The sequence below is a fragment of the Engystomops pustulosus genome, chromosome 4 (assembly GCF_040894005.1).
Source record: "Engystomops pustulosus chromosome 4, aEngPut4.maternal, whole genome shotgun sequence".
NCBI classification, from domain to species: Eukaryota; Metazoa; Chordata; class Amphibia; order Anura; family Leptodactylidae; genus Engystomops; species Engystomops pustulosus.
The window spans coordinates 139,912,157-139,923,564 of record NC_092414.1 but is presented as its reverse complement, the minus strand read 5'-3'; the positions used below and the strand labels follow the sequence as shown (position 1 = coordinate 139,923,564).

The following is an 11,408-nucleotide window of genomic DNA, read 5'->3' as shown; positions in this document are numbered from 1 at the left end:
AAGTTTTGCCTCTTATTTTAAGACTTCAGGTATAACACTTTCAATATCACAGCTTTATGAACATTCAGCACTTTATTAGAAACTACCCCAAATGTGTAATCCACTTTGTTCATTTATTGAAACAATGTAATTTTCCCATCCAAAGTCACAGAATAAGGCACTGATTGGCAGAAGGAGTAGGAAGTATTTCTTGTATAACAGATATTGAAGATTATATTACAGGCAGTCCCCGGGTTATGTACAAGATAGGTTCTTTAGGTTTGCACTTAAGTTGGAACTGGTATGTTTTATGATTGTAACTACAGAAAAATTGTCCCTGTGACAATTGGATTTTCAAAATTTTGTACTGTCATTGGAACAGGGATTATCAATAACTTCAAACTTCATTACAGACACTTTACTGTTTATCATTGCAGCCTGGGGATGAAGTAAATCATCCAGAGAGCTTCACCAGAGGTCACAGTGGGCAGAGGGGCCCGTCTGTAAGTTGAGTGTTCTAAAGTCGGGGACCGCCTGTATTGTAGCTGGAATATTAATTACATACTACCAATCTAGTACTTCATTCCACTTGAAGAAGGTCAATTCATTGTGTTCTTCTTGGGAAGATTCAGAGATGGCACAGCATTTGGCCTTCACATTGAAGCTACATGTCTAGTGTCCTGTTGAATAGAAGGCTTCTACTTCTTTACTGTACTTGTCTAAGATGGCATGGCGTTTTATCTTCATTGTTGGCCCTACAGAGTTAGAAAATGTAAGCATAGCATAAAATTATCCTTAGAGATTTAAAAGCTTTTCATAGGACAACCCCTTCAAAATGTGATCCACAGGATGGGAAAGCTATATTTTCTAGGTGCTGCACACTGTCACCTATATGAATACTAAGCCCTTTGGAAATTTTGTTATACCACATCACTTAATGTTGATGGGGGGGGGGGGAGTCTACAGAAACAGTCACATAAACATTAATTAGAGTCCAGGGATAATAAATTACACGCATGCATTAAATGGGTTGTCCAATCACATCAAGTTTTTCCCTTGATACCTGCTAAATGTATCATGAGAATGGGGGGTCTCAAATGATGGGAGCTGCAGGTTGGACATGCATGCTGCCCTTTCCCAGCCAGCATCATAGAGATGAATAGAGCAGCAGCGGGATGTTCATTTGGGGGTACAATGGACCTCTGTGGTGGTCTCACTACTGGAACCCCCACTGCTTGTAAGTGTTTTCCTCTATCCTCTAGGGACACTTGATGTGGCTGGACAGAGGGATTAGGCACCTTTTAGTCCATAGCAAGCCCTTGCTGATTATGATTGTCAGCTCAGAGAATTGCAGGATAATAGAACAGTAAACTACTACTGCAGTCTTACCCATTTCACCACCTGCTATTGAGAAGTCCTTGGAGAGGATTGTCCATTTCTGGATACGCTGAGCGTTTGACACGGCTTCAAGGTTGACCTTGTCTATGCCTTCTTGAATAGCTTTGTAGACAGATGTATCTTTCTGGCCCACAACCTCGCATACTGTCATTGCCTTGCTGCCAACGTCGTGACAAAAGTGAATTGCTTCTGGAGTCAGTTTATCCAGTGGTTCCAGCGTATCTGGGTCCACAGTGCTCTGATAAGAAATTCATTAAGTTGTATTGTATTCTGTGAGATCAATACCTAGCTGTCACCTAGTGAACACATTACCTTGAGGGTAAGAAGAATGGACAGAAACTTCCTTCGATCTCCAATAAGCACTGCATTGCTCACAATTGGTAAATGTCTCTTTACAGCATCTTCAATGGGGATGGGAGGAATGTTCTCTCCACCAGCAGTGATGATCAGCTCTGATTATATAAAACATTACAATGGAACGTACTGTATATGAATTTCTGATGGCTGCCTGAACACGTGCCATGCTTGATGTTAAAACCAACTAAACCTGAACAAAACCCGCTAAAAAGAAAATCTGTAGGTTTACAATTTGCTACTCAGATTTTCTCCACAAATGTCAAAATTACCTTTGATTCTGCCTGTTACTTGCAGAAAACCTTCAGAATCCATCCTCCCAATGTCTCCTGAATGTAACCAACCATCCTCATCAAAGACCTCTCTAGTCTTCTCCTCCATATTCAAGTAGCCCATGAAGACTGTCCGCCCCCAGAAACAGATTTCTCCATCTCCATGCGTGTCCTTGTTTTCAAGCTTCATTTGGCATCCAGGGACAGCCTTTCCACAACTGTAATGAGAGCATTTTTACATACTAAACCATTGGCCTTCATTTATTAATAGTGAGGAAGACTGCACTGCGTGCTGCTTTGAGTTACTTCTCATAGCAGATGTGTTTAGGCTTAAATGCTTGCGATTGCACACCACATGTTTTGCTGGTTAAATTATTCAAAACATATGTTGCTCCTTCCTGCTAGAAAGGTTTAGGAGAAGCTCCTCTCCACTGCGTTTTACTTTAAGCGCAATTCTCTTTGGATGCAAATTACGGGTCTCTTGGCCGTTTTTGAGGGCAGTTTATCGAGCCTATTTTACTTGATTCTGACCTGCATGGGCACAAAAATTATCTCTGCGTCACCTTTATGCAAAAGGCTGACAAATGTCCTGTCCCAACCCGATGAAGTGTTACATAATTGTCTTACCTATTAACTGATCCACAAATATGGATGGCGCTCATATGACACATATGTTATCTCTATTTTTCACAACCCCATAGACAGGAGAAAGAATTATTTTTTTTTATATATATATTTTTTATTATTATATATAATAAAGGGGCACTACGAAATTACAGCTGTGCGTATGAGCCCATAGAAATATGTGGGGATGTTAGCTTTCATGCAGGTGTGGGCAGCAGCAGGTCGGCACGGGGCATTCATTCCTCTGCCTGCATACTTTCTAAAAGTATAGAAAACTACATCTGGTCGGACCAGGCCTAGTTTTGTTCACCAGCACAACACGCACGGCAGATACATAATCGGTTCTAAGTCGTGGCGGCGGGGCTTTATCATAAGCCGGCACATGGAGCGACAGCTTATTATAAATCTACCACAATGTGCATGAGGGCTAAATGAGTGGAGGGAGTGGTTGGAAGCTGATAAGTGACAAAAATAAAAAAAAACACTACGAATATAAAAAAAAAATAAGTTTCTTATGTTTACTAGTTATGTTAAATTACAAAAAAAAAAGATGATTGTAGGTACACTTAAAGCTCTTAAAAGTTAAAAAGTTTATATATAATATAAAAATCATTCTTACCACTGGAAGCGATGGGTATTAGGGCTAGACATGACATGTGGCCCTGATGTCTCACTCATGCCGTAGGCTTCATATAAAATAATGTTAAGTCCCAGGAAAAATTTCAGTGTTTCTGGCGAGATTGGAGCTGCTCCTGAGAAATGCTTCTGGCAGCGAGAGAAACCCAGCATCTTGCGGATTTTGGACAGGACCAAGAAATCTGCTATTGTTTGGAAAAACGGCTTCAGTTCACCACTGAAGAAAACACAATAAAACACACATTCTTATGTTTATTTCCACTAAATACAAAAAATTTCAAGATTTCTGCTTGAGTGTATATTTATGTATTGCTTTTTTTATGCTGTAGAAGCTGGCAGAAAACATAACCCAGCGAGCTCACAGCCTAGCATAGGGGTGAGCACTGCTCACTCCACAACTCTCTGTAGAAAGCCGAGTGGCCGCTGACGCAAAGCTGCTAAATATAAGTCATTCTCCATATTTTGCCGACGGCCACCCTGGCCATGTTGCAATGTGATACGGCACCATAACGGTCGTGTGCATGAGGCCTTAGACCATGTTCACATCTTCCACTGACTAGACTCTCACACCTCCAATCTATCCTTAATGCAGCAGCCAGCCTTGTCTTTCAAACCAAACGCTGCACAGATGACTCCAAACTGTGCTCATCACTGCACTGGCTGCCAGTTTCCTTCCAAATACAGTTTAAAGTAATCAACCTCATCCACACAGCTCTGCCTCCTTCTACCTGTCATCTCTGTCTACTGCCCTACACGTGCTCTTCAATCTGCCAGTGATCTTCGATTATTCTCTACCTTAAAAGCAAATGTTAAACTTCCTATAAATTGTACAATCAGTGTTGATAGTTGCTGATTCTTAAGGGACATGCCTCTCTTCCACATGAGTGGAAACACCCAGCTGTCACTTTACCTACATTATTTGAAAAAATGACCAAAGACTGCCACAAGGCATTATGCTCCAGAAAGACAGATTAAGGAGCATATGTATTATTATGCCATTTATCTATCGTCCAAAAGTTGACAGATAAAAGATTTATCACAACAGCTCCCCCTCATTAAAAAAATAATAGTTTTTTTCATTCATTTCGTACTTTGTTGATGGGTTTAGGTGTTTTTCCAGGCAGACAGACATGGCCCAGGACAGCATCTTTCTCCTGACTATTCCTGCTTGTGATGACATCTCTTTAATACGTTCCATGATTTTCTCCCAGACTCTTGGGACTCCCATGTGAGCTGTGGGTTGCGTCGCTTGCAGTGTTTCCACCAGGGTCCCCTGTCATGAGAACACATCAGAAATATAAAGGCCTACAGGCAGATGACATAAAAAGCATGGAGCAATGATCCCTTCATTTTCTCTTGACCATTATCCAGAAGGTTTAGACCTAATGATAATTCTGGAACTCTTTAGTTAAGCCCCCTGAAGATGTGCTACCAACACACAATCACTTTTTTGTCTACCCATGAGAGAAGGTTAGCTGACAATTGGTCTTTTGCTTATTTGTCAGCTGAATCCAGTCAATGCATAGTGACTACATAATACCTTTAAGGCATCTGGCTTTGCAAAGTAGACATGTTCTCCCCACTTGATTCCTGTCCACAGGTCATATATTTGAGCAGCAATATGGCTAAGAGGGAGGTAACTGACAATGGACTCTTGTTGGATTTCAGCAGGCTGCATGTCTCCAGCACGACTGGCATGAGCAGCTGTCCATGTGATCTGTGTGTGAGAGTAATGCAACTTAAACCAAAGGTCAATACATTGATAAATTGAATGATTAAATACTGGTGTGAACCCATCAATATTCTACACCCTGAAGTTACGTACTGGCACCATCCATCAAGAACATTGGGCCTAAGCCTAAAACAGTACAGGAATTCCATTTATCTTTCAAAAGTATTAAGACTTATATACTTGTTCAGCTCAACCAATATCTAAAAATAAAGGACAGGCTGTCTGAGATTCCATGAGCAGGTCTTCAAGATTAAAATATAAGATGTCTATAACCAACAAATACAGAAGTATGCCTCATAGATACATGTAGAGTCTGATAGAAAAGTTATCTCACTGTACAGTAATGTATGGTATCTCTGAATGCAAACTCTATTTGGGCTGAAATGATCAAACTGTGTGTAGTGAGTAATGATTCATATACTACATACATTATCATGGCTTAACATCACTCCTTTGGGGTTTCCAGTGGTCCCAGAGGTGTAGATAAGGACACAGCATTGGTTAGGCATCTGGGACTGTATGATGTCATCTAGGTGATCATCGCTGATTTCGTTTCCCAGTTCCATTAACTCATTCCACTAGAATTTTATTAAAAAAACCAAACAGAAGTACTGAGACTTGTTTCTGAGTAAGATAGCATATCTTTAATAATATGTTGTATGTTTCATGTACTACACTGTAGATTTTAGGCTGGGTTTACAAGCTCGCCTATCTGATGTAAAACATGTGTAACTTAGTGAAGGTACTTAGAAAAGTACTTGATCTGTTTTGTCAAATAGCAGTCCTAAAATGCTGAATGAAATAATCACTACATGTCCTGATATATGTGAAGGAGATCTTAAGTGGTTTGTACAAGATGTAATATCAGTCCCCATCCTCCAGATAATGGATTACAGTACAATCAGAGGAGATCTGTCCACTGTGACCCCCACTGATAACAAGAACATGGGTCATGTTCCACACAATGAATGCAGGTCAAACAAGTAAACTGATGCTTCTTTCATTATGTATGGCACTCCTGGAGGTAGCCGTACTTTAATCATAAAAACAACTTTTATAATGTGTCTATTATGACCCCACTAAAGTAAATATCATCTATTATACCTACCACACATACACAGTGATACAATTCTAACCTCACACATAAGTTTTAGAATAATTATTTATAAAAACAGAGTATATTTTCAACCTACCGTGTATAGATTTGCACGCTTGACTTGTAAACTGCCTTCATATTGAACAACAGCTTTGAGATGTTGCAACTTTTCCCATATCTGTGAATAAATAAATTATATTTTTAGAATCTAATGATCTCAGCTGTCATTCACTATTTGATTATGCACTTGTCAATTATTAAGTGTGGTTGGGATAAACAGGGCGATGTCATATAAAGTCCTTTACCCACTTACATTTGCAAAATCTACCTAATGTATCTGATCTCATGAAATCACAGCATGGGGAGTATTGAGGCATCAGGAGGAGTAGAATTCCATGGAGGCAAGCTGTGATTTCATGTGATCAGATACATACATTTTAGATTTTGCAAATGTCAGTGGGTAAAGGACCCTAGATTACATCACCCTAAACAAAGAAATAACAAAAACATATAATAATTAATAGAAAAATGCTAGAAGACAGTATGGTAAGCCTCTACCACTGCCTCCTGAGTGACAAGGCCTGTCTCCCTGCAAAGGGAGGATGTAGGGTAGGGTTCAGCTTTATATCCCCCAAACAATGGAGAGAAAGCAGAAGTTTGACTGATCTCACCAACAAGCCCTGGTCTCGACTGAACAGTTGCAAAATTGTTGGCCTTTGATAAAGCTACCATTCCAGACAGATTTAAAAATGGCTGTCCCACAATATGTCATCCCCAGCTGACACTTCTTTTCTGGACAGGCCTTCCCTGCCCAGCACCAACAGGTTTTGGAGAAAATAAGGTTTGCACTATTCATTTTTTTTTTAGTCACAAGTTCACATCACAACTGATATGTGGAGAAGTACTGCCCTCTGGGTTAATGCACTTTTATTGCTGTTATAGCTCCTATCACTCTGTGATAGTCTGTTTAAAATTCCAGAGTGTGGACAGGGACTCTCTTAGCAGCCAAATTGACCCTGTGTGCTGATAATCTGGTTCCATCAGTGTCCTGGTTTATCTACACTTTTATTTACCTTCTAAACATTCACTAGTATCTGCCACAGAGAAAAAGAGAGATAAAACAGATGAGAGATGATGAGATCCATGAGATGTGTATAACACACAATGATACTCTCCAGCTCTGCAACATCTGAGCTATAACAAACACTGTCAGCTCTGCAAACTCCTACATTACGTAGCTCAGCTGTACCACATGCCCTGATATAAAGATGTTATCTTGCCTGTAGTTTGTAGATTTACTCTCCTCACACTGCTGTTTTTCAGCAGGAAGTGTGAGAGTCAGTGTGTGTGTGTGAGCTTGTCTTGAAATGCAGGGGAAGGGGCCAATGCCGAGACACTGCAGTGTGAGACAGGAGAATCTATTCATGGGAAAAAACTGTCCCACCAACCCTAAAGTCAGAAGATTTATAGTCCGATCCCGGGGCAATGGAAATTGTGTACACCGGGACTGATAGAGAGAGGTTGGAATTATATCTGTAAAATGCTATATTTTTGTTAATAACAGTAAATTAGAAAATGTATTATCTTGTTACCCTGAGTATATTTAAGAATCTTGTTTTTGTGGGAATACCCCTTTAATGAATATTAATCAGCAACACTAGCTAGTTGTCTTCACACTAATCACCTGACAGCAATATTCAAGAATTGGCTTGGAGTTGGAATGGAACCTCCCTTACAGCTCCCCTTAGTGTAGGAGGCATATATGACCAGATTTGTGCAATCTGTCACATCATTCCTAATCAAATCTAGGTGTTTTCAACACTGCTGATGTAAAAAAATAAAACTAGTTTTTAGCTCAGAATTGGGGGGGGGGGCAGCATTTTTAGTTTTTATCTTTGCAGTGTAAAACACCTAGATTTAATTATGAATGATTTAACAGTGTTAAAAATCCACTGTTTAGTGAGCCAGTCAGTTTTACACAAATTTAATTCACTAGTCTCACTCCCGCTTGTACACTAAGGTAGGTTCCATTCGACCATTAAGCCAATTCTTGAATATTGCCATCAGGTGATTAGTGTAAAACCAACTAGCTAGTGTTGCTATACAGCTTAGCACAGTGATATGTGGCTAATAGGGTATATATTCTGTAGGTAAAGGAGTTGGGGTTTGATAAAGAGATATTTATCCCCCCATTCAGTAAAAGTTTAAGAACATAGTTCTCACTCCTGAAAAAGGAATTTTGACATAACAATATAAAACTAATGTGTAATAATTGATGGGAGTTTTTAAAAAGGATTAATAATATCTATTTTATACTGATTAAAAGTTATATTTAAGTGACTAATGGATGTAGATGTCCCAATTGGACAACTTTCTCTTTTTCACACAATTTTGTATTCACAAAACCCAGTCACAGATTCCATTCACTAACAGCAACACTTTTATGATGCACATAAAAGTGTGCTGTTTAATGACAGGAGCACTTTTATCTTTTATGATCCACATAATTCTGCGCACTATTCACTGCAAAGAGGACTTTTATGATCCACGTATTACTGCACACTACACACTATTAAGAGAAATTTTATGATCCACGCATTACTGCAAGCTATTCACTGTGAAGAGCGCTTGTGATTCATCTGTTACTGCATGTTATTCACTGACACAAGCAACTTTACAGTCAAAGTGTGATTGATGATGATTTATGATTTTTCTGGATACTATACACAGACATGACCTTTAAGATCTTGCTGGATGATGCAGTGAATGCTAATTTTCCTGTCTGGTCTTTCCTAGTATTGCTGTATATTCCTCTACAATCAGTAAGAATATACCTGCACTATAGAAGCAGGTATAGAAGGGCAATAGTAATAATTGGCTTTCTACAACATTCAATCCACAGCTTGGTGCTTTTTCCTGAACATGGACCCGGATCCCGAACAGCAGTGCCTGTTTAATCTCTGAGTTCATGGGTGCTGAACCTGCCAAATTTGGTATGGACTCGAATTGTGCACTTTGGGTTCACTCATCACTATTCACTAGACATTACAACCTATAAATTAATTTGGTAGACACACCAAAAGTATATGTACCTGTAAAATCTTCTCCAACTGCTTGTGATTTTCAACAACAATAATATTTGCCCTACAGTCATTTGCAACATAATGACAGGCTTCAGGGGAGTTGGTTGCATAAATTCCAGTTGTAATTCCCCTAACATGCAAAGTGAAGAAGATATAGGTTATAGCTATATGAAGCACGGTTCGTATATAATGGTTTTGTTGCAACAAAACTGAATGAAGGCTTTACTGTAACGTTAATGACAATATGATAGATTCTATAAAAAATGTTGCCATGGGCATTAGACTTGAAGACTTGTGTTAATAAATATAAGAGAAATGGACTAGTATATACATATTTCAGAAGAAAAATCACACATTTCAGTTATTCATACTCTTCTGTTTATGTTTCAATTATAAAGGTTTTGACCTTCCTTTCCTAAAAATAATTACACTATAAAAAATATTAAAGAAGAAATTCTAAACAATAGAAAAATATACAGAGGTGGCTAAAATAGTCATCCCATTAGGCTCTGTTCACATTAGTATCATTGGGTTAACTGCAAACAATCCTTGATCTCGACTCCAGATCTTCTTGCTGTAGCTGGCCAACATTTTTAATAACCCAACTCTTACTTTTAAGAGGTTAAAAGTCTAATTCCTTCTATGTTACAGCTGAAACTCCCTGCAATGGCACCAGCTCAGCTACCAGAAGCACAATCAAAGTCAATAGAACACAAGTGCAGTTTAAGTCCTGTCTTCCATTAATCAGGGTCGGGAAGTAGGAGTTCTCCTTATGGAGATTGCCAATTAAGGCTGCCTTGTAGGCATGTAGAAACTTATAGCTATTGATGCTCCACTAGGGGATTCTGGGAAAAAAATTCCAGGATGGGATTAGAAAAAACATGCCTTCTTTTAGCTACTTTGTAAGGTATCCCATCCTGGAAAACTTATTTGCATATTTTCTGACTTGACCAACTCATCGGAGGACTTGGTGCAAAAGTCGACAGAAATACAGGGCAACAAAGGGGGGACTTAAAAGAAAAAAACCTTTAAAGAATTCCAGGTTCCTGATAAGGATGACCAATCCTTAGTACAGGTCATCAATATCAGACAAGTGGGGGTCCAAATAACAACAAAGACAGAATAAAGACAGACTTCCAGCTCAGTTATCTGTCTGATGGGTAGATCAATGAATAGAGGAGCAATATCAAGAACCTGGAAAACTTGAAACTTAAGTTACCGTAAATAAAATAGCTCATCATGTGCCTTAAGGTAAATGAACTTGATAAACATTTCTTCCAGCTGACACACCAAAAACTATTTCTTTTCTGAAAAATACCATGTCATTAACAATAACATTTCATTTTACTTTTAGTGTCATATGATTATAATGTTGATAACCACACTTACTAACACACATTTGTATGCCAAGGAGGAAATCAATGGTATTTTCAAAACTCTTTTAGTGATGTATAGTCAGGTTTATTCCTGGTTTGTTCTGTATCTAAATCAATACTTTACTTTACTTATCCTGTGTTGATTTTTACTGCCATAATTTCTCTGTCCAATGCTTTTGCCACTGACTTTCATTGTTAAACAAACAGAAATTATAAAATGGCCATACGCAGGTCATCACAGATGCCAGATTTGTGGTTCTCATTAACAGTTTGTCTGTCAAGGTTGTCAGTCTGGAGTCAAAGTTAAAGTGACTATATATTTTAAATAGTTTTGAAGCAAAAGAAGGAGATGAAGGTGTAAATTATAAATGGGAAAAGAGAAAAAGAAAAAAATAGAATGTGGCATAAAGTCCCATATGGACATGTACCCTCTGACCAACCACCTTTGTAATTGTGATTCTCACAGGATATTTAATTATTGCCAGAAAAACTGACTATAATTCAAACAGAATTTATCAAAATACCATACATCATATTCTACTATTTAGACCTTAAAGGGTTCAAAAAATATACAGGTGGCCTGAACATGGGCATGGCACAGGCTTACAGTGGTGGAGAATGACGCAAGTGCCTGAGGAATTAAGGTTTTTGTGGGTTTTTTGTTAACAACCCCCCCCAGGCCACCTTTATATTTTCTTAAACACTTGGGCAGCCCCTTTAAGTCATAGCGGTACATGAGGTGGATATCCATGGGCCTAGAACGCATGACTATTTTACAATTTGTTTTTTTAATGGGGAAGGCTTTCTCTGTATTATATTATGGTGGAAGCATGAATTGCAATATGTAGAAGTCTGACA

The 11,408-nt window shown here is 38.7% G+C and overlaps 1 protein-coding gene across 7 annotated transcripts in view; it reads right to left on the bottom strand.

Annotated features, from left to right (window-relative positions):
* Positions 1-53: 53 nt before the first annotated feature.
* The window catches only part of ACSBG1 (acyl-CoA synthetase bubblegum family member 1), a 38,762-nt gene continuing 27,407 nt past the window's right edge, over positions 54-11,408 (bottom strand). For all 7 annotated transcript variants that reach the window (XM_072147724.1, XM_072147720.1, XM_072147722.1 and 4 more), the window contains 10 exons: positions 9,184-9,304; positions 6,189-6,269; positions 5,424-5,573; positions 4,804-4,980; positions 4,355-4,536; positions 3,247-3,480; positions 2,004-2,221; positions 1,690-1,829; positions 1,369-1,615; positions 54-734 (listed from right to left, as the gene is read on the bottom strand). In XM_072147724.1, coding sequence (XP_072003825.1) covers positions 652-734; positions 1,369-1,615; positions 1,690-1,829; positions 2,004-2,221; positions 3,247-3,480; positions 4,355-4,536; positions 4,804-4,980; positions 5,424-5,573; positions 6,189-6,269; positions 9,184-9,304 — 1,633 coding nt within the window. In that variant the 3' untranslated portion in view covers positions 54-651. The remainder of the gene's footprint in view (positions 735-1,368; positions 1,616-1,689; positions 1,830-2,003; positions 2,222-3,246; positions 3,481-4,354; positions 4,537-4,803; positions 4,981-5,423; positions 5,574-6,188; positions 6,270-9,183; positions 9,305-11,408) is intronic.